Raw genomic sequence first — 22,128 nt, 5'->3', positions numbered from 1 at the left:
ACAAGAATATTGTGGGAGACCATATCAAAAGCCTTGATACAGTCAAGGTTTATCACATCCACTGACTTTCCCATGTCCACCGAGCCAGTTATCTCATCATAGAAGCTAATCAGATTGGTCAGGCATGACTTGCCCTTTGTGAATCCATGCTGACTATTCCTAATCACTTTCCTCTCTTCCAAGTGCCTCAAAATGGATTCCTTAAGGATCCCTTTCATGACTTTTCCAAGAACTGCGGTAAGATTGACCAACCTCTAGTTCCAGGATCGTCCTCCTTCCCTTTTTTTTGAAGATGGGCACTACATTTGCCTTTTTCCAATCATCCGGGATCTCTCCGGATCTCCATGACTTTTCGAAAATAATGGCCAAAGGCTCCTCAATGACATTTGCCAACTCCCTCAGTATCCTCGGATACATTAAGTGCGGACCCATGGATTTATGTACGTTTAGCTTTTCTAAATAGTTCCTAACCTGTTCTTTCCCCACTTAGGGCTGTCCTCCTTCGTCCCATATTGCATCACTTAGCACATTAGGCTGGGAGCAGACCTTGTCCGTGAATACAGAGGCAAAGAAAGCATTGAGTACTTCAGCTTTCCCCGCATCATCTGTTACTAGGTTACCTCCTTCATCCAGTAGGGTCCCACGCCCTCTCTGATCACCTTCTTCTTGTTAACATGCCTGTAGAAACCTTTCTTGTTATCCTTCACATCCTTTGCCAGTTGCAATTCCAATTTTGCTTTCGCCTTCCTGATAACCCTCTGGCACATTCCTAAATTGCAAATAGGGATGTAAAATCTTGATTAAATCAGTTAACTGACTAAGGGATTCCTAACATTTAACTGGTTAACTGATTAAGCAGGATTCCAAGTGGGGTAGTGCTCCAGCCTGGATGGAGCAGCCCCCAGTCTATGGGGCTCCCATTCCCCACCCCATGTAGAGCTGGATGCTCCAAGGGAACCGGTTAACTGTTACTTAAGGAATGGGTTACTCATTCACATTTGCACAAGAAAAGGTGACTAAAAACTGCCCCAACATAACTCCTACATGAAAAAAGGCTTCAGGTGCTTTAGAAACAAAGAGGAACATCTTCTCTTAAAGGCCAGGTCTTGGAGGCATGAGATCCAAGATCTGTTCTTCGCTGTGATTTAGCAAAATTAAGAGAAGTGACTTGCCAAGCTTGTAAAATAGAGATTTTAAGTGGGACCTGAAACCTTTTCCTGGCTCTATATCCCTGAACTAGATAGTTATTTCCTCCCACCCCCCTCTAGGACATGGGGGTAATGGTGCTTCACTTCTCCAACATGACGTCTTCATGTAGTCTGTGAAAAAATTACAATCTGTATGTGTTATTACCTTGAATCACAGAGATTCCACAACACAGATATCAGACAGGATCACAAAGAAAAAACAATTTCTTGCCATTTCAACCAGAAAGGACACTGTCTCAACGACTTAACTACCTGCATTCTACTACAAAGACCTTTTACATCTGCACTTGAAAGGGAATCCTCTGAACTGTCATTCATGCTAAAATTCGACACTCTCCCGGGGGGGGGGGGGGGGATTGAACAAAGACCCCAACTACCTTACCCATTACAAAGATAGCTTCCCCAATTGTCACCTCTAATACCATTAGCTCACAGACACTTACCTTCCTTCTCCCCCTCCCCCCTGCATCCCCCTTCTGTTCTGAAATGTGATTTGTCCTTTTCATATGTGTTCATTTTTTTTTAATTGTATCCTTTGGTATATATGGTTGTGACTATTTTCTTCCACTATTTGATCTGAGGAAGTGGGTCTGGCCCACAAAAGCTCATCACCTAATAAACCATCTTGTTAGTCTTTAAAGTGCTACATAGTCCTGTATTTTGCTTCAGAGATTCCACAAGTACCCGTAGCAGCCTAACTGCCCTTCTAGGCTAGCAAAAAGCGTTACCGATAGCTAACCTAGAGCATCTTGCTGCGCATTAAGCCTGTTCTTACTTCTGCCTTGAGTGGACACGAGGCGTGTCTAGCATGGGGACCCCTCTGCAATACAGGCAGTCCCCGGGTTACATGGATCCGACCTACATCGGATCCCTACTTACAAACGGGGTGAGGCAACCCCGCACTAGCTGCTTCCTCCCAGCAAACCAGGGAGACGCGAAGCTAGTGCCACCCCTCCCCAGCAGACCAGGGAGACGCGGAGCTAGCGCCCCTCCCCCCCAGCAGACCAGGGAGACGCGGAGCTAGCGCCCCTCCCCCCCAGCAGACCAGGGAGACGCGAAGCTAGCGCCCCCCCCCCAGCAGACAAGGGAGACGCGGAGCTAGCACCCCCCCCCAGCAGACCAGGGAGACGCGGAGCTAGCGCCCCCCCCCCAGCAGACCAGGGAGACGCGGAGCTAGCGCCCCCCCCCAGCAGACCAGGGAGACGCGGAGCTAGCGCCCCCCCCCCCCCAGCAGACCAGGGAGACGCGAAGCTAGCGCCCCCCCCCCCCCCAGCAGACCAGGGAGACGCGAAGCTAGCGCCCCCCCCCCCAGCAGACCAGGGAGACGCGAAGCTAGCGCCCCCCCCCCAGCAGACCAGGGAGACGCGAAGCTAGCGCCCCCCCAGCAGACCAGGGAGACGCGGAGCTAGCGCCCCCCCCCCCAGCAGACCAGGGAGACGCGGAGCTAGCGCCCCCCCCCAGCAGACCAGGGAGACGCGGAGCTAGCGCCCCCCCCCCAGCAGACCAGGGAGACGCGGAGCTAGCGCCCCCCCCCCAGCAGACCAGGGAGACGCGGAGCTAGCGCCCCCCCCCAGCAGACCAGGGAGACGCGGAGCTAGCGCCCCCCCCCAGCAGACCAGGGAGACGCGGAGCTAGCGCCCCCCCCCCAGCAGACCAGGGAGACGCGGAGCTAGCGCCCCCCCCCCCAGCAGACCAGGGAGACGCGGAGCTAGCGCCCCCCCCCCAGCAGACCAGGGAGACGCGGAGCTAGCGCCCCCCCCCAGCAGACCAGGGAGACGCGGAGCGGCTTTTCTCAGCAGACACCTCAGCTTGAGAATAAAGGACTGAGGGAAGTGAGGTGTGGGAGAATAAAACTGAGCGCTGGAGAAATGTTTGGCTAGCGTTTCCCCTACAACATGTACAGTTCCGACTTGCATACAAATTCAACTTAAGAACAACCCCCCAGTCCCTATCTTGTATGTAACCCGGGGACTACCTGTACTACAATCAGGAGGATTAGCGGGGCCAGTGACATCCGCGGGTCCGCTCGGCTCTCCCCTCTTTTGTCCTCGCCAGGCTCCCGTACCCACCGGCTGTTTTCCTTCCTGCCTGAAGAGGGATCCTCAGCCCCGCCGCCGGGCTGGCTCCCCGGGCGCCATGTCCCTCCCGTGTCCCGCTCTGGGCGCGCCGCGGCGGAGCGCGCCGCCCGGCCTAGGCGGAGCGCGGCCTGCAGGATGCTGAGCGGGGCATGGCGGCGGGCCTGCCGCGCCCCGCCGCCCGGGGGCCGTTGCTGAGGTAACCGCACGTGTTCGCCCCCCCCCTCCCGGCGAGGCTCCCCGGGGCCGCCGCGTCTCCCGGGGAGGGGCCGAGCGGGCCTGACTCAGCCCGGGGGGTTAAGTAACTTCTCCCCTCCCCGGCCACTCGGCGAGCCGGGCCCTGCTCCCCCCCAGGCGGGCTGCTCCCGGCCGGCGCGGGCGGACACGGGACAAGGGGGGTTCCCTCTGCTCTCGCCCACCCACCTGCCGCCGCGCCTGCTCGCCCGGGCCCGAGCGCTGCTGAGCCTGCGCCCAGCAGGCGATTGGCAGCAGCTCCCTTCGCGGGGAGGGGGAGAGGCTGGTCTCGGTCCCGGACCCGAGCGCCCCCCTCTAAGTGGGGAGGGGCTCCCGGAGGGAAAGGCGCTTGTGAGCAGCCCTCTTGCTTCTTTGTGCGCCCCCCCCCCCCCCCAGGGACCAGTCCCGTGGGGGGATGCTCACTCAGGGGCGTGACCCGCGATGAAGCGGGGCAGAGATGCCGGGATGAGACTGTGAATGGCTCTTCCCGCAGAAAAACCTTAAGTTCTGCCTTAAAGTCAACCCCGGAGAAATCGCTCCAGCACGACAGAAGTGGTAGGGCAGCTTGTGGGGTACCGCTGTCACTTAGTGCTACAGAGCAGTCAGCGGGAGAGGGGACTTCCTCCCCAAACGCAGCCATGAGACTGCCAGCCCGGCCCCACCCCGCAGGAGATATTTGAACTCAGGAGCCAGAAGGGTTTCACATATTGGGATAGAAAACTCTTACTTGCTCCCCACAGTCTAACTTCCACATTCAGAATGGTGAAGTTATTCCCTCTCCTGACTCTGATCAGCATAACCCTGGTTCCAGGCCAGGTGTTTGCAGGTTGTGCATTTAGATCTGCCCTTTCAGTGGCCAGAGAGCACTTTACTTCCTGTCCTAATGGGGGATGGTAATGATATTAGCTAGCCACAGCCTAGAGCTAACAGACAGCAGCTGGTAGCTTTTGGGGTCTCAGTTGCAATTAATTGAGACGTATGTTTTTCCCTTCATAGGGGAAAAACATGACTTCACCAGTCTATTAACTGGGTTAGAGTAGTTTTAGACTACCCCCCCTATTGTCTGTAAGTTAGGGGCTTTGAAGAGTTATTAATTTATCTGAGAAGATTGACATCAGTGGTGGTGTAACAGATTGAAGAATGTGGAAGTTAGTTTAACATGTAGGCCAAATCCAAAAGGTACATAAAGCCCAGTTTTGATACTACAGTAACCAGAAATTTCCTGGTTACTGTAGTAGGTACCTAAACACAGAGCACTAGGGCTGTAAAATCCCAGTCAACCACGATCACAGTCACTCACCTCTGCTGAGCTAAGTCCCTCCTTCTCCCCCTCCCCCATGGGGGGGGAGAGAAGGAAGTGGTGGTGGAAGCAGGAGGCAGAAGCCAAGCCCAGCATGAAGAATGGTGCTGGCTCCTGCTCCCGCAAGCACCCCCCATGGTAGAGTGGGGAGGGGGGGTAAGATGGGCTGCTCCCAGGCATGGGTTAACCATTCTCATCTCTACTCAGCACCTACATACAAGTTAACTAAACCTTTGAGCAGATGAAAGCCACTGACCTAAAGGAATGTGGCAGTGCAATCTTACTAGACTTTTGCACCCCCTTCAGGAATCTGATGTATTGGTACACTCAAGTCTCAGCTCATTTAAACTACTTGCTTACAAAAGGAAAAAAAGTCCCAGAACACTTACTGAAAAGTTGCTTATTTTCTCATTTTTAGCCATGTAATTCTAAATCTACTAGAAGATTTACCTGGTGTTGCTCAGGTCCTTGACTCCATTTTTATTTTTCCTTCATTTAAATCATTGCCCTGGAATGGGGCTGGGCTGAGAGGTCCAGGATGCAGGCTGCTTTGGGGAAGAGAAGACAACCCCAGCCCTCCCTCACTGCAGCAGCTTGGGACCAGGTGAGAAGTGCCTGACCATGACCACTGCAGTGGGCACAGCCAGGGGAGGCGCGCATGTCCTCTGGCTAGAGGACAGACACAGACTCTGAAATATATAGTAGATAGCTATCTACCTCTGCCACCTTCTGGCTCAATGGGGTTAAAGCTATCCTGGTCCCTATCTCTGACCTCTCTCTGCCGTCATTCTGCAGTATAACTGGCCTTCCTACCCGAGTTCTCCCTTTCTATTCTATGAGAAAGTCCAGGCACATCCCATTATCCTAGCACAATGAAACCCCAAACCAGGTGATAAGACGAAGCTGCATACCAAACTTGGTGGTCTTAGCTCTTTCCATTTGTTCAAGAACTTCTCTTAATGGTCTCAGATTTCTAAAATATCTAGTAAGATAGGAGTACAGTATATATGTTCCAATTTCAGTGCACAGTATATAGAGAAGTATAGATTAGGCATTGTATGAAGTTTTAGTGTGTACTGGCTTCACTAGTGTTTTTATGTAGCCTGTAGTAAAACTAGCCAACTATCTAGATGACTTGATGTACACCCCACTCCCCCAGTAGACCTCTACATACACCAAGGGGTACACATACCTCTGTGAGCCACAGCTCTAGCCAGCTGCCTGCTTCCCTATCAAAACCCCCAGAACAATTCGTGAACCGATGGGGGAGGGCAAAAGCAAGCATTTGGTCACTTAAAATTGCATGCAGGATGGATCAAGTCCCATTCAAAGTAAATTGACCTCCGTCGGGAGGGAGGGAGGGGGAAGACACACACACACACACACACACACACACACACACACACACACACACACACACACACACACACACACACACACACACACACACACACACACACACACACACACACACACACACACACACACACACACACACACACACACACACACACACACACACACACACACACACACACACACACACACACAGTTTGAGCACTCATTGTCCACCGCCCTCTCATCCAATGACATTTAAATATTGTCTACATTGGGCCAGACAGCATGACTATAGCCTAGTGATTCTGGCACCTGCATGGGAGGTGGGACAGCAGAGTTCTAATGTCCCTGCTCCACTCACTTTCTTTTAAATCCCCAATGGAAATTAAAGGGAATCCTGCATCAGAATGTCCAATAGCTCAGAGGAGAATTCTCCTGACCTCCCCCATTCAAATTCCTTCTCTTCCCACCCCGTACCCTCCCAATTAAACCCATGTCATCAAGTGCTCTCCCCCACCAAACTGGGGGTCAAGGAGGGCATCACCTTCTGCAGCTATTGTGTGGAGCAGGGCAGGTGACTAGCCTATTTCCGCAAGAAAGGCACTAGCTGGAAACCCTCACACCAAGGAGCTGGTTCCCTTTTGTAATCCCTTCCACAGCCAGTTAGCTTAGGCTAGATTGATCTCCTTCCCACTCCATTCTAAACATGAGCCTCTCTTCACATGAGAAAATTATTTCCAAGTATTGTCTCATTGGATATTCCATCTACAATTAGTCACCCTTACTGTTTTAGGTCCCGCTCATAGAAACCCTTTCAGACTGTGTTGTATGCTCTACTCTGTGAATGTAGGTTCAGGGAGTAACACACTACTCTGACCTAATCCATCCTGCCAGGGTATAGGATAGCTCCTTGACTGGTTATTTGAATCAGGACAATTAAGTTAGGATTTTGCATTGTCTGGTATTCTATGTCACCTTTAATTTAAGCCTCTTGCCCAGCATGGAGCCATGTTCAGGTTAAGTATGCCCATTTGGTTAGCAGCTGGCTGCTCTCTCAATGAACATTACCAATGGGAATATGCCCCTACAGCTGGACCAAGGGAGAATAGCATTGCAGTCCCTTAGCGGAAGGAGCAGAGAGTATCAATACTGAGAGGCATGTCAGATGGCTGGTAGTAATAGCAATGCACAGGATTATTTCCACTCTTTATTTGCATACCACAAACAGTTAAGACAGGAGAGTTTTACAAAGGCAGTCTGATCAGTAGGAAGATCACAAATCAAGTTCAGTGTTGTTGATCAAGAGTGAGCCTTGGTGAGTTGGAAGTTGCAAGTAGACCTTATTTAGGAATTCAGAGTGGTTTCCCCAACCAGAAGTGCTGCTAGGAAGTCTCCAACTAGGGGGGAGAGAAGGGACGAGAGGAAGACCTGCTACAGGTGGAGAGAAGACGTTAGGCTCTGTTGCTGTGAGCACACATGGAAGATGAAGCCCCACCATTTGCAGCTGAAACTAAAGATTTACCAGCTAGTGAGCTAGTTTCTTAACCAGTAGTTTCCTGGACTGGGATGAACACCCCCAGGTGCAGTCAGACGTTATATACCATCCTCTCGTGGAGCAGACACTCAGTCCCATGCATCACAGGTGCGTGCAGTACAATACCATACAGAATGCATGTAGTACCATAGAGTCACCATATTGTCAGAGTTTAGTGCTTAATCTGATTGCGTTAGCCATCAGTGACTGAGCTAAGCCCAGGCCTTTCCCCTCTTACTTGAGCAGTTCTTGGATTTTTGTGGCCTATTTGGCTGGTTACTGTCATTAAGGAAGGTATAGCAAAGTCAAATGGCTTGATGCACTGAGGAACAGCTAAGGGCTCTAGCTCACTCCCCTGAGTATCATGACAGAGATCCAGAGGCAGAAGCAGAATGCCTCTTAGTAGCTGTACCAGGCCACGCCAAAGCAATAGCAAAGACAGATTTCTCCAGAGAGGGGGTATCTGGTTTCAAAGATCCCAGTGACCTCGACTCTTCTACGCTTGCATTCAGGGAGACAGTGTTGTCCAGAGGGGCTTGTATCTCAGAGATCTCCCATATGGGTGGAGGTGGCTTCCTCAGACTTGAGAGGTCAGTTATTTCAGAGCTCTTGGAGAGCAAGCTCTCAATTGACTTAAGGTGCTTCTCTTCCTTGCACGGTGTGGAGGACTTAGCATCACAAAATACTTCAACTATAGAAGTGGCTCTGGCACTGGGTTCAGAAGCCACACCAGACAAGTCAAAGGCAACTGGAACACTGGGAGTCTTGCAGAACGAAGCAAGACCACCATCACAAAGGCCTGGCGTCATACAGTTCAGGTCACCCTTCACACAGCTGCTCAGACACTCCGGCCATTTGAGGGCAAGCTGAGAACTGCCTTTTGTTTTATTCTCCAAGTCAAGGATGCCATCCCAGGTATCTGGTTTAGAGGTACCATCAGTCTCCAGGTAGTAGCTGCTGCCTGAAGAAGAGCTAACGCAGCTGGAAGCACTTGCCACAAACCCTTGTTCCAAGATTTCCTTTAAAGTCATAAGGCTGGCACTGCTGCTCTGGGTGGAAGACATCACAGGAACTCCAAACTAAGTCACTCAATCTTGTGAAGTCCTGTGGCACCCAGAGACATCTTGTAAGTAAAGGAAGCCTTGACAGAGGGAACAAGTTCTCACACTGGGCTCCCTTTCCGAGTCCTAACTGTGGGCTTGTCTAAACTGGAGAGAGTTTGACAACCTTTCACTATGCCCATGGAACATTAAAGCACCCACCCCCACAGTATGGCCATAGTTATGCCAGAGACTTGAGACTAGTAGGCCTGTTTCTGGTTGAAAAACAGAATAAGCTACATATAGCTGCTGCCACACTATGATTTATAGTAATATAACTGCACTGGTTACCCACACACCAACATGCTTACACCAGTAGAACACTCGTATAGACCAGGCCTTACAGTAGTTTCCATCTTTGAACATGCCTGCCTCACCCATAGTTTTACATTCGGTTACTATAAACCCACCTGCCTCATTTATATTTCAGGTCAGCCTTTTAAGCTTTGTTTTAGAACAGCTCATCACAGCCCTGGCAGACAGAGCTCATCCAAGTAGAGGACTAGGAGTCAGGGGAGCAATGGGCTAGGCTTGCCATTGAGGCAAAACTACATCCTCTTTTGAAAGAGGGATGTAAATTAGGTAGATTGAAAGTGCAAATTGAGGAGTACAGGACCTTTCGAAAAGGTTTTTTCCCCCCAAAAAGAACTGCGTCTAGTCTAGACAGCAGTTTCACTTTCAAAATACCCTTTTTCGAAAGAATGCTGACATGCAATTATGCAAATGACGTGCAGGATATTTAAATCCCCACTTAATTTGCACTTTTGATCTGCCTAATTTACATCCCTCTTTTGAAAGAGGATGTAGTTTAGACATAGCCAGATGGTCATAATGAATGCTAAACCTCATCTGTAATATGGGAGCAAGACTCATTCCCAGGGCATCATTAGTTGGACTAATTAGTGTTTGCAGATGTACACCGATGGCACTACTGTACACAGATAGGGGAGAGGTTGTTAACAGGAGGGGAGCTTGTGATGTAGGGAAAAATGTCACATCACTGTCCTGGAATTTGTAGCATTAGGCTCAAGAGCATCAACTATAGCTAGCAAATCTCATGCCAAGTGCTTTTTATCCCCACCCCCAATGAACTCCTACTGCTTTGGCTCCTTTACAGGTTGGGTTTAAATGGCTTCTGTTCTCTTGTCCTACCATTCTTCTAGGCAGAATCAGACTAAGGAGAGGGGTTTCTTAGAACACCAGCACAGGTGAGCTCACTTTGTCACTTGGGAGCTGATGCTGAGACCACTTAGATTCTCACACAGTACAAACTATTCTGCACCACAGCCCTGGGGCTGTATGCTACATGGTTACTCTTTAACAGAAACATTTGTAGCTCTTTTCTCACCACTCTGACTCTAGACATTAAAGATCTGACAGAAATTCCCATGTGCTGAGAGTGCTTTTCCCTCTGGGTGTGTGGATTTTAGGGACACGGTCCCTTGAGGGACCAAGTCAGCTTTTGTCTGATTTGTGTACAGAGTACCGTTGGGACAAGGTCACCTAAGATGACCAGCTTCTTTCAGCTAGCCAGAGAAGCTATCCCTTCCCCTGACATTGCTTTGTCTTATCTTTGCTATTTCACACCTCTTCTCCATTACCAAAGAGCCCATGACAGGAGAGCAGAAGAATCCCTTCTAAAAAAGGTTATGGAAACCTCAAGTCACACTATACCAGAGGCTCTGTAGCAGGACCTTGTTTTAAAGCTTCGGTTTAAAATAAAAAAACAAAACAAAATAGTCAGGAGTCATTGTACTCAGCATTTAACAGATCAGTTTAGTGGCAAAGCTGAAGCCCTCCGGTGGGATAGAATACACAGGACGGGGCAGTTACATGAGTCACCATTTGGTGAGGACTTGGGTGAAGTCACTGAAGGAAGAGCTCATTGTTGTTCCCCACTATTCTTGGTTTCTGGGTGCTGCCTAATCACAATGTCACAGCTGTTCTGCTTTCAGTAGAAAAATGGAGAAGAGGTTCCCATCAGATCATGGGGGAGTTGAGGAAGGAGAAAATGGAAGAAAAAGAATTACCCTATCTACCACATAGCGCCTGAAAACTACTCATTAAGGCTACCACTGTCTGTGCAACACATGTCAAAGCATTGTGACGTTAACACTAGGGAGTTAGTGTTTTACACTTACGTCATACCTGGCATTTTATTGAGCTAACAGATTTGAACGCTACAGATATGTTCAATCTTTAAATCAAAACTGGATGCCTTACTAGGAGGGATGGTCTAGCTCAAATAGACATTGTGGGTTTCATACAGAAATTACTGGGTGGTTTCTATGGCCTCTGTTATGGGGGTTAGACCAGAGGATCATAGTTGTCCAAAATTGATTCAGATTGTAAGGCAAGAAGGGACCATCAGCACAGCCAAAGCTCTTATTCAGATAGTAAAGCCAAACCCTGGACTCCTAAAAATGAGAAGCGCTCTATGGGTTGAGCATCTTAAACTCAATAAGATATGCAATTTGCACTACACAAATTGCGTATCTTATCTCAAAGATATTTTGAAATTTGGCACATCTACACAGTGCCAAATTTCAAAATAATGCACTATTTTGAGCCATTCCTTAACCTTCCTGCAACGAGGTTAACTAGGATGGCAAGATAGCATGCCTGTTATTTTGAAACGAGTATTTTGAAATAATGGGTGGCTTGTTTAGATGTGGGGTAATTATTTTGGGATACCTCTGGTTTTCCAAACTAGCCATGCAGTGTAGACACCCTAAAATGTTAAACCAAGATGTGGCTCATGTACACCTGACACTGCTGTTGAAACTGATAAGAGTCCAGGTAGAGCAGAAAAGAGAACTGTTTTAGGACATTAGAATACATACTAGCCAGCTATTGTGCCTGCTAGAGGAGGGCACCAAATTCAGAGATCAGTTTCAGAGTAACAACTACTGTTACTGCATCTAACATTAGAGAACATTTATTTGTTAACTACTAGAATGGATCTGGACAGTCACTTGCATGATTAAGGCCTAAAAACATATTACAGGCAGTCCCCGACTTACGCCGATCCGACTTACGTCGGATCCGCACTTACGAACGGGGCTCTCTCGCCCCGGAGGTCCGGGCGAGAAAGCCCCGTTCGTAAGCTGCTCCGGTGCCCCTGGTCTGCTGGAGACTGTCTCCAGCAGACCAGGGGCACCGGGCGGGTTCCCACGCTTCTGAGGCTTTGCCAGAGCAAAGCCTCAGAAGCGCGGGGAACCGCCGCTGCTGCCGCTTCAGTCTGGGTGCCTGTGGTCTGCTAGGGACGGTCCCCAGCAGACCACAGGCACCCGGACTGAAGCCGCAGCCGCGGGGGGGTCCCGCACCTCTGAGGCTTTGCCAGAGCAAAGCCTCAGAGGCGCCACCCCGCTGCCGCTGCGGCTCTGCTCCCCGTGTCCCTGGTCTGCGCAGCTAGTGTGCTCCCCCCCCCCCCCCCCCCCAGCAGACCATGCTTTTGTTTTGGACTCTGGGGCAGAGCAGCTGGGGCGCTGCCGATTGGTCCTGCAGCACCGCTCTGGGCACTACTGGAGCAACCCAGCAGCACCCCAGCTGCTCTGCCCCAGGCATCCCAAGTCAGCTTCTGCTGAAACTGACCAGCGCTGACTACAGGAAGCCCCAGGCAGAGTTGCTCTGCCCCAGGCTTCCTGGAATCAGCTGCTGATCAGTTTCAGCAGCAGCTGACTTGGGGATGCCTGGGGTTCTTAAGTTGATTCTGTATGTAAGTCAGAACTGGCGGTCAGTTTCAGCAGTGTCTGAATCTGGACGCCAGTTCCAACTTACATACAGATTCAATTTAAGAACAAACCTACAGTCCCTATCTTGTACGTAACCCGGGGACTGCCTGTACTTCCTTTCCTCTGTTCCAGTCTACAGGCTTGTGGGTTAGTGACACCACTGTGTTCAGAGAACCTCATTAGAGTCAGTGGAATGATACTCTCAACTAAGGTCATATCATTCCCCTTAGTTTGTACATGCAACACCACCATTTCCATGTTTTTTCTTCCTCACTCACACATATGTAGATGAGCCTTGCACACAATTGGGGAAAGAAGTGTTTTTAAAAAGCATTAGGGAAGAAACCCAAAACAGAAGGTAAGCTAGGAAAGCAGCAGATCTGTGAGCCAGGGTTGCTTTTAATTTACTTTTGACATTGATTAGGTTTGAAGAGTTCCTTAAGCATAAAAAGTAGTGAATAAAATCATGTAATGGTACAGGATTGTCCAGGCAGGTTTTTGGAGACCTAGAATGCGTCTCTGCACCTCTCTCTCCAGGGGAAAAACTGAACTAAACCAAAACATTAATGTTTTTTAAAAAAAATAAGCAGGTGCTACTCACCAATGGTTTCTGCAGAAATCCTCACCAAGCCCTACTCCTGTCCTGCTGGTGCAATAATTCTCCTTTTATAGCACTGGGGCAATTAGTTACCAGGTCCTTTTCTTGTCATTTCCTATTAAGCTAATTTGGGAGGAGGGGGGATTTTCAGATTGACAGTGATGATGCTTGGACAACAACCAATCTGAAGCAATTTTTATGGGAAGTTGCCCCTTAGTCCTGCAGAGACCTGCCCACATACATCTCACTGAATAGTCCCATTGAGCTTACTGTGGTGCTTAAACATAAGTCTGCAAGATCAGGGCCAATAAGCAGAGAGTATCCTATGTTAGAATTGCATCAATAACCTAATAGGTCTGCTCTGCAGGCTTCGTATTTAGCCTATCCATTTAGTGCTGTTACAGACTTCTTGGGGAGATGCTAATTCACAAAAATCAAGCCTCAGAAACAAGAGATGATTGTCAGAGCTGGGTGGTAGTGAACTCCTGAGTGCTATGCATAAAAATAGAAATAACCCCACCCGACACACAGCTGCTGGAGTGGCTCTGAACCAGATAAATGTTCCAATGCAACACTTTTTGTGAAAAGCAATAGTGCCATTTAATGGCAATGGCTAGTCCTATGAGTGCTCCTAAAGAAGATAAACCTACAGCACCAGGCTGCTCAAACTTTTTCATTGGGGATCTCCTGTCTCAACGGAGAGACTATCTTTGTGAACACTTCCTCTCCCATTTCTGGTCATGCAGAGCTCCTTTTCTCTTTTTTGGAAAGGCACAGACTGGCTCCTGTCTGTTCGCAATCCTGTAGCATCCCCATAGATAGCTGTTTACATGGAAAAGCAACAAGGGGAAAGTATTTGTGTTTTTAGCTGTCTTCAGTGTGATGTAGCAACTTGGAAACAAAGAGGAGGTGGTAGCAGCATATGACCAGTCAGCTTTTCAGAGGTCATCAGAAAATGGTTCCTGGACAAGAGTTTAGGAGCTGGTGGGATTGTATCAGTGATGATTGTGAATCCTCTCCTCTGTTGTTTTATCCTGTGTACCCATTAAACAAACCAGTGTCCTCCATGCCTGAGTACTCAAAATACCATTAATACATATGGGTGTTCTTCTGTCTGCTTGATGGGAGTCTTTCTGACTCTTCCATCTTTATGTTTTAACTGTAACATGGGACTCTTAACATGTCCTATGAGCAGTGTTCCTTGAGTGCTGAATGCTTGGGCGGCCACCCAGGAGAGATTGAAATGCTGCACAGCTGATTAACAGAGAGCCCACAGCGCCTACACCCAGCAGCTGTGTCTAGACTGGCAAGTTTTTCCGCAAAAGCAACTGCTTTTGCGGAAAAACTTGCCAGCTGTCTACACTGGCCGCTTGAATTTCCGCAAGAACACTGACGCTTTCATGTAAGAAATCAGTGCTTCTTGCGGAAATACTATGCTGCTCCCATTTGGGCAAAAGTCCTTTTGAGCAAAAGCTTTTGTGCAAAAGAGCCAGTGTAGACAGCTCAGATTTGTTTTGCGCAAAAAAGCCCCGATTGCGAAAATGGCGACTGGGGCTTTTTTGCACAAAAGCATGTCTAGATTGGCATGGACGCTTTTCCGCAAAAAGTGCTTTTGCGGAAAAGTGTCCGTGCCAATCTAGACGCTCTTTTCTGCAAATACTTCTAACGGAAAACTTTTCAGTTAAAAGCATTTGCGGAAAATCCATGCCAGTCTAGACGTAGCCTGTGTTTCTATTGGTGGTGCACATCTGCACATGCCTTTGTGCACATAACCTTTGTTCTTTATACGGATGAAAAAAAATTAGAGAGTTTGTTAGCATGTGTTTCTCTTTTGAGCAGGTTGGTTGGAGATGATGGGCTCTGCTATCAGAATTTGTAAATAGATGTTAAGAGAAGGCAAAGAATGATGGGGAATGATGGTCTGCTTTTTATATATAGCTCTGTGATGGGTTCTCCTTTGAAATCTTATTTGCCCATCATGCTGCAATGGAGGTTCCACTGTTTCAGCAAACTGCCTAGACACATGTGTAACTTTAAGCATATGCTCAAGTCTTTTGTTGAATCAAAGCCTTTTTCTCTGAACTTGTCTGTACTGACATTTATACCAGTGACTGTCTTTGTTATTTTATTTGTTGAAGTGGCTATCGAGGTGACTCATGAAATAGTCATTCAGAGCTCCCTTTGGATTTTGTAGGCAATTGTTACCCTTTATTCAGTGCTGCACAGCAAAATGCAGGTAAACATCCCTGCAAATGCACTTCTGCAGACATGGGCCTCTGAGGATAAAATCACTTCCCTTTAGCTGTCTTCCCTCTATAAATCCACCTTTATCCCAAATAAGCTATGTCTTTAACATTAAGAATAGAAACAATAGCTCTTCCATATGATTTATAAACTTCAAAATATTGTGCAATTAATCCTCACCACATCCTTCTATGCAAATAGAGAAACACTTGTTGCCTGGCACAAAAAGCTTTTTCTTGTTTATTCAGAAAATAGGGATTATGTTCAGCCCTGGACTAACTGTACATTAGCATGTATGTAGCACTTCACATTCATAGATCTCAAGGCCCTTAGCACAAGTGAATAGGCATCATTAGCTCTGTTTTACAGATGGGCAAACCGAGGCACAGAGAGTTAAATGACTTGGCCTGGGTCAGGGAGTGAATCAGTGACATAGCCAGGAACAGAGCCTAGATATGATTGTGGGCCCAGTGCTTGTCCATTTCAGTAGACTGTACTCTCAGCACTCTGACTGAAGGCATGAGGAGCCTGGCCAGGAGATGACAGGGAGGGAGAGAGGAGACCCGTGAAAGCCCCAGTCTAGTGCAGAGATCTGTCTCTGTTGGGTCGGCTTTCGGGCCTGAGGCTTACCATGAAACTTACGGTCAGGTCTGACTCCTGAGGGGCAACGTTAAGGCGCAAACAGAATTTGGGTTTGCAGACCCCAAGCCCCCTGCAGGGTGCCTGCCGCTGCGGAGCTGTCGCTGTATGCATATATTTCTTTGTGCACGCCGAGCTGGACCTGCATGCCTGTAATGTGCACACGTCCTTTGCGTGCCGCATTTTACAGACATTAATTCTCGCTGCAGTAAGAATTGGGGGCAGCGGAAAAAAGGAAGGAGATTTTGCAAGCGGCCCGCGCGCGCCTCTTTTAAATACCCCCACCTCCCGTTTTGTCCTTCCTTCAGTCTCCCTCCTTTTATTTTTGCGCTTCTCGTCGCTCTCGCGCAGGCTCGGCTGCAGCCCGGGGTGGAGTTGGCGCGAGATAGGAAAGTTCCTCCTGTGCTGTACGCCGGGCAGGCGCGAGCTTCCCCCGCGCCTAATCTGTCGCGCGCGCGCTAAGCGGGGGTCGCCGGGGCTGCACCCCCGGCAGAGGCCGGCTCCGGAGCCAAGGGATGCGGCACCCCCCTGGCGAGCTGCGTGGATTCTCTCGCCATCGGTGCTTTTAATGCACAAAGGGGCAGGATGGCTCGCAGGTCCCGCTGGTAAGTTTCATGCAGTGGGGGAGCTTCGAGCCCGCCCTGGGAGGCAGGCTGGGTTTGTTCCCCCCTGTTGTCTCCCCCAGTATTTCCCGGGGGAGAATCCACGCCCTGCATTCCCCCTCCCCATTATGGGGATCTTGCTCAGCATGCAGGGCAATCCACAGACTCATCTCCCCCCCCCATTGCTAGGAAGGGGGTGCGGGGGGGGGATTGATCTGTGGTCGGGTTAAAGTGCTGTTTTAAAATGGCCTGCTCACAAAATATGTGTGTGGGGAAACGGGCAGCCATGTCGGGCGGGGGAGGGGGTTGACCTCAAGTGATCAGTATGTTTTGTTCTGCCTTAGTATGGGGCAGGTGAAAGGTGCCAGTTTGGTTATAAAGCCCTTGGGGTAAGGACAGTCACTGATCAGATGAGATGGTAGGACCAGCACCATGAGGCCCTGCTCTTGCCTCTGGGTGAGTTTCTGTGATGAAGACAATACAATACAGGCAAGGCTAGCCAAGCTATAGTATAACCCAGACTAAAGGTTTTTGAACAGTGAGGGGTAGGCCTATCCAATATCTTACACTTTTTTTTGCCCGTGTTTAGTTTGAGATGGTGTTCCTGGGTTCTAGTTCCTTAAATATGGACAGAGAATCAGGGACTCAGTTTGTTTCCTCTCTCCTTCAATAAAAACGGCTGCTCTTAAACCTATGGGATCAATTCCAGTTGCTCTGCCTACTTGGATAAGGGAGCTGGAAGCTGTCCTGTGTCATGGGCTTGCTAGTGGGCACAAAATAAAGCAAAAGGCCTGCATTGGGCTAGTGGCTCTGAAACGCCTGTAAAGAGCTGCCTGGTCACATGATGCTGGTGGCTGTTCTTCTTTTGCTACTAACTTGTATTAAATATTTCCTTCATATTATTTGAATACACAACGAGTAGTACTGTAGCACCTTAGAGATTTATATATATAATTTGTTAAAGCCTAAGCTTATCGGGTAGTCAAGTTGACTACTTGCATTTCCCTGACCCCCATTGCTGCCTCTGTATCAGAGGCAGCAAGGGTGGGGGAAACAGGAGCCAGGGCTGGGGGGAGTAAGGGTGTAAGCGACCATTCGACTACCAGATAAGCATATGCTTATCAGGTAGTTGAGTAGTGACTAGACTAGTCGCTCCTCCTCTTTCCTCCCCCACTCCCGTTTGCTGCCTCTATTAGAGAGAGGCAGGAAGGAAAGAGAATCAGGAGTGGGTGCTGGGGGGGACTAGACTTAAAATCTGGTTCCCCCCAGTACTGCCTCCACGGGGGACAGAGGAAGCAGAGGCTAGCGGGGAACTGGGGGTGAGCTGGGAATCAGCTGATTGCTGGCTTGTGCCCGGTCCCCCTGGCTGCACTTCTGCGTTTTAAATGTATTAAGAGCTGTTAACTATTCGATTAGCTAATTAAACACAATTTAACATCCTTAGTGGGGAGCCGGCTTAAAAGCCGGTTCCCCCCAGCACCCTCTCTGTAGTGCGAGTGGGGAGGGGCAGAGGAGTCACAGGCATAGCGATCTAGGAGCTATCCCCGCTGTCTCTCTGCAGAGCGCCTTCCCTTATCTACTAATCGTATACTCGATACAAATTGTATTGACTACATGATTAGCCAGATATCTACTTCTTAACATCCTTAATGGGGATAGCCTGTAATCACCAGCGAGAAAGAAGGGAAGGTGGGCTTCAGTCATAGAGACAATGTGATGCCTGCAGACCATTTGACTGTGACTAGGCAGCTGGTGTGCTGGGACTGCTGTTCATTTCACTGATCCTAAGCATCTCACCTTGTGCTTATGGTACAGTAATAACAACAGTTACTAGCCCTTACATAGCACTTTTTCATCAATGGATCTCAAAGTGCTTTACAAAACAGGTCAGCATCCTTGTCCCCAGTAGTAAAACTAGGTCTTTGTCCCTGTAGTGGATAAGGATGAGACACTTCCCAGGATTGTAAGGCACCTTGCTACCATCTGCCTTTACCAAGAAGAATCCATGTCAGGGCTTGCTGGGGGTCAGATCCCCACCTCTGCTAGCCCGGGGTGGACACCAGCATTCAGTAGGGACCTTATCTGGTACTCTTGGGTGAACTGGTATATGAATACCAAACCAAGGGGATTCCTGTAACACGTGCACCCGTGTGCCCTCTACCAGCTGGCATCAAGAGCGCCTTGGGTCACAGGGTAGTTGAGCGGTGCTCCTTGCTATTGTTTACCAATAACAGAGACTTCCACAGAAGCTTTCCTAAGCAAAGCATGTGACCCCAATTTGCAGCTAATTATTTGATACTTAAATATTTAGGTGAGGCAGCTGTCTTTGGGAAATGTGACCAAAACTTAGTGAAAAGGCCCATGGGCAGCTTTGGGCTGCGCTGCAGTGTTTGTTCCAGCTGCTGCATCTCTCATCAAACAAATCTCACCCTCTTGGTTTTGTGTAGTGAGGAGCAAGATGAGCTGCATTACCAGGACACAGACTCAGATGTGCCAGAGCAGCGGGAGAACAGGTGCAAGGTCAAGTGGACTCACGAAGAGGTAGGTGATGACAGGGCTTTGCTCAAAATGTGTTTTGTATCTTCCAGGGGTGTGGACAGAGTGACTGGAGGTGGAGGAAAGTCGGAATAAGACCTTCTCTCTAGGACAGTTGTGTAGAGAAGCTGTAGGGTCTTAAGAGGAGACTTGGAGAAAGTCAGCCATTAAAAGCTAAGCTGCTAGTATATCCCCAAGCAAATTCTCACCCATACCATATGTATCTGTTAAGGTACTTGGGTCTTAAATCGGCCATCAACTGCCGCAAGAGTTTACCCCGACTTTGGAGGTCTACACCTTATCCTGGAGGATGAGGATCAGCTTCTGTCAGAAATAAGACACTCAACTAAATGAGCTCTTACTCGTGTCAGAATGGTAATTCTGATGCACTTATGCTAGTGTCTCTGTAGTCCTCAGAAGAGAGAAGTGCTCAACTCAGATCTTGTCTTTGTTACAGAAGAAGGAGTGTTCTTAACTCCTCTTAGCTAACCAGGTAAAATCTTGTTGAAGACCTGAGTTAGCAAGTCATGTTAATGAGCAAATTCATGGGAAAACTGCATACTTCCTCTTCGCCACTAGGAGTTTTATCTTTGCGTTAGTTAACTCAAGTTAGAAACATACCTTTTTTGCGATGAAGATGGGGCCCCAGATTCAGCATGGCAAGTAAGCTGTTTACTACCTCAACTAAAGCTGAGTCTAGCACCTTGTCTACACTTCATATTTAGATCAATATAGCTACATCATTCAGGGGTGAGAGAAATTCACATCTCTGAGTGCCAGAGTTAAGGTGTGCTAGCTCCAGTATCGACGCAGCTAGGTTGACAGAATAATTCTTCCGTCGACCTAGCTACTGCCCCTTGGGATGGGATTACCTACAGTGACATAGGATTCAGAAACACCTGTAGACATGCCTTAATAGTTGTTAACCTCATTTGAGATCCAGCTGCGTTAGGCTAGACCGGGGAGGGCAATAATCTTTTTTGAAGTGGCCCGGGGCTGCCCCGAAAATGGCGGGGCCTAAACTGGAAGGGACGGGGCCAGGATGCTTCTGAGCTTCCCTATCACAGACCATGCTTGGTTTGGAGGTGGGGAAAGCCCCTTTGCCCCCCTTTCCCACTAGGCACCTATGTCCCTGGCAGGGTGGGAGGAAACTTCGCGTGCTCCCCTGCCCCCAGATCCTAATTGGCCTGGGGACGAGGAGCGGCAGGTCCTGGATCAACTTGCTTGGTAGCCCGGATCCAGCCCTTTTGCCCATCCCTGGGCTAGACTTTGGCTGAGCTGCATGACTGAGGCAAAACTGGGTTATAACCCGGTTTTAAAAGTCATTGCTTTAGGGTCCATCCAAAATGAGACATCTCTCCCGTTGCTGTGTTGGGTCCCAAGGGAAGGGCTGCTGTATGGTGTGGGGATGCAGTTAAAATATGGGTTAGCCCTGTCTGCACAGCAAAATGCAGCCCTGTCTGAGCCATGTCTGGGGCCTATCATATTGTAATCCAGAAGCATAAACTAGCTCTCAGACAAGGTCTCTCTTGCATCTAAAACTCTCTGATTAGAGCACAGTTTGGCCCTGTTCGAGCACTTTGAATCAAACCATGTTAGAACATAGATTCATAGACTCATAGACTTTAAGGTCAGAAGGGACCATTATGATCATCTAGTCTGACCCCCTGCACAGTGCAGGCCACAGAATCTCAACCACCCCTCTTAGAATAATCCTCTCACCTACATCAAAGATATTGAAGCATTCAAATACTTTGAAGGACCCAACATGCAGAGAGTCCTTCAGCTGTGATCTGTGCCCAATGCTACAGAGGAAGGCGAAAAACCTCCAGGGCCTCTGCCAATCTACCCAGGAGGAAAATTCCTTCCCGACCCCAAATATGGCGATCAGCTAAACCCTGAGCATGTGGGCAAGACTCACCAGCCAGACACCCAGAAAGTTCCCTATAGCAACTCCTATCATCCCTCCATTGACCTATTTCCAACTGATAATGAATGGTCAATTAGTTACCAAGATCATGTTATTTCATCCAACCATCCCCTTATCATAGAATCATAGAACTGGAAGAGACCCCAGAAGGTCGTCAAGTCCAGCCCCCCGCTCTAGGCAGGACCAACATAGGTGAGCCAAACCAGTATTTAAGTATAGCAGATGAACACTTGTTTTCAATGAGTAGCCTGGGCTTGTGTGCTTCAATTCCTGCCAGCCATTTATGGCAGAGTTTAGAAACCTGCCTACCAGTTTGTTACAGGCAGCTGGAGTGATTCTGGATTTGTAGGGTTTTTTTTGTCATGATTATAAATGGCATAAAGTACTTAGCAGGGCAAAAGTTCAAGCCTTCTCTCTCCAGCTGCAAGACTTAGCCTAGGTTTACACTAGGGCTTTATTTGGAAGTAACCTCCCTTAGATCAAATTTATAAGCAGAACGTCCACACTACCAAGCTTGTTATTTTGAAATAAGGAGCCGCTTATTTCAAAATCTGTGTTCCTGCTTTTCTCGGGGTATACCGCTAATTTCAAAATAGTAATTTTGAAATAGTGGTAGAATGGACGCTCTTGTGCTGCTATTTCGTGATAACTACTCCCCAGAGTAATTCAAACTATAATTATTCTCCGGTGCTTCCTGGGGCTCTAAGCCGAGGTAGCACATCCACATTAACTGAGCCTGCTTTGGACTAATTTTGAGGCTTCCCCATAGTGGGGATGCGCTATTTCAATTTTGTAAAATTGAGAGTTATTAAGTTGAATTTAGTTATTTTGAAATAGTTTCTTAGTGTAGACATGGCCTTAGTGATGTGTCCCTCGTGCAATAGCATGGCTGTGACTTCGCATGCTGACCCCCTTTGCTTTTTGCAGGACGAGCGTCTGAAGATGCTAGTGAAGCAGTTTGGACAGAGTGACTGGAAGTTCCTTGCAAGTCATTTTCCCGTAAGTGGAGTGCAGGTGGGACAGGACGAGTTAGGCTTCTTGGTGCTTCTTACGCCCA

General features: G+C 48.7%; 1 protein-coding gene across 7 annotated transcripts in view; it reads left to right on the top strand.

Moving 5' to 3' along the window:
- The first annotated feature begins 3,283 nt into the window (after positions 1 to 3,283).
- MYBL2 (MYB proto-oncogene like 2) overlaps positions 3,284 to 22,128 on the top strand; it is a 39,173-nt gene continuing 20,328 nt past the window's right edge. For 4 of the 7 annotated variants that reach the window (XM_075901361.1, XM_075901359.1, XM_075901360.1 and 1 more), the window contains exons 1-4: positions 3,284 to 3,482; positions 5,236 to 5,421; positions 19,054 to 19,147; positions 21,999 to 22,070. In XM_075901361.1, the coding sequence (XP_075757476.1) occupies positions 3,436 to 3,482; positions 5,236 to 5,421; positions 19,054 to 19,147; positions 21,999 to 22,070 (399 nt within the window). In that variant the 5' untranslated portion in view covers positions 3,284 to 3,435. Of the gene's footprint in view, positions 3,483 to 5,235; positions 5,422 to 16,348; positions 16,610 to 19,053; positions 19,148 to 21,998; positions 22,071 to 22,128 lie in introns of those variants that run through there. The other 3 variants (XM_075901362.1, XM_006126661.4, XM_075901363.1) reach the window with 3 other exon arrangements.

This window comes from Pelodiscus sinensis, chromosome 18, assembly GCF_049634645.1.
Source record: "Pelodiscus sinensis isolate JC-2024 chromosome 18, ASM4963464v1, whole genome shotgun sequence".
In the NCBI taxonomy this organism is placed as follows: domain Eukaryota; kingdom Metazoa; phylum Chordata; order Testudines; family Trionychidae; genus Pelodiscus; species Pelodiscus sinensis.
This window is presented reverse-complemented; position numbering and strand designations above follow the sequence as displayed.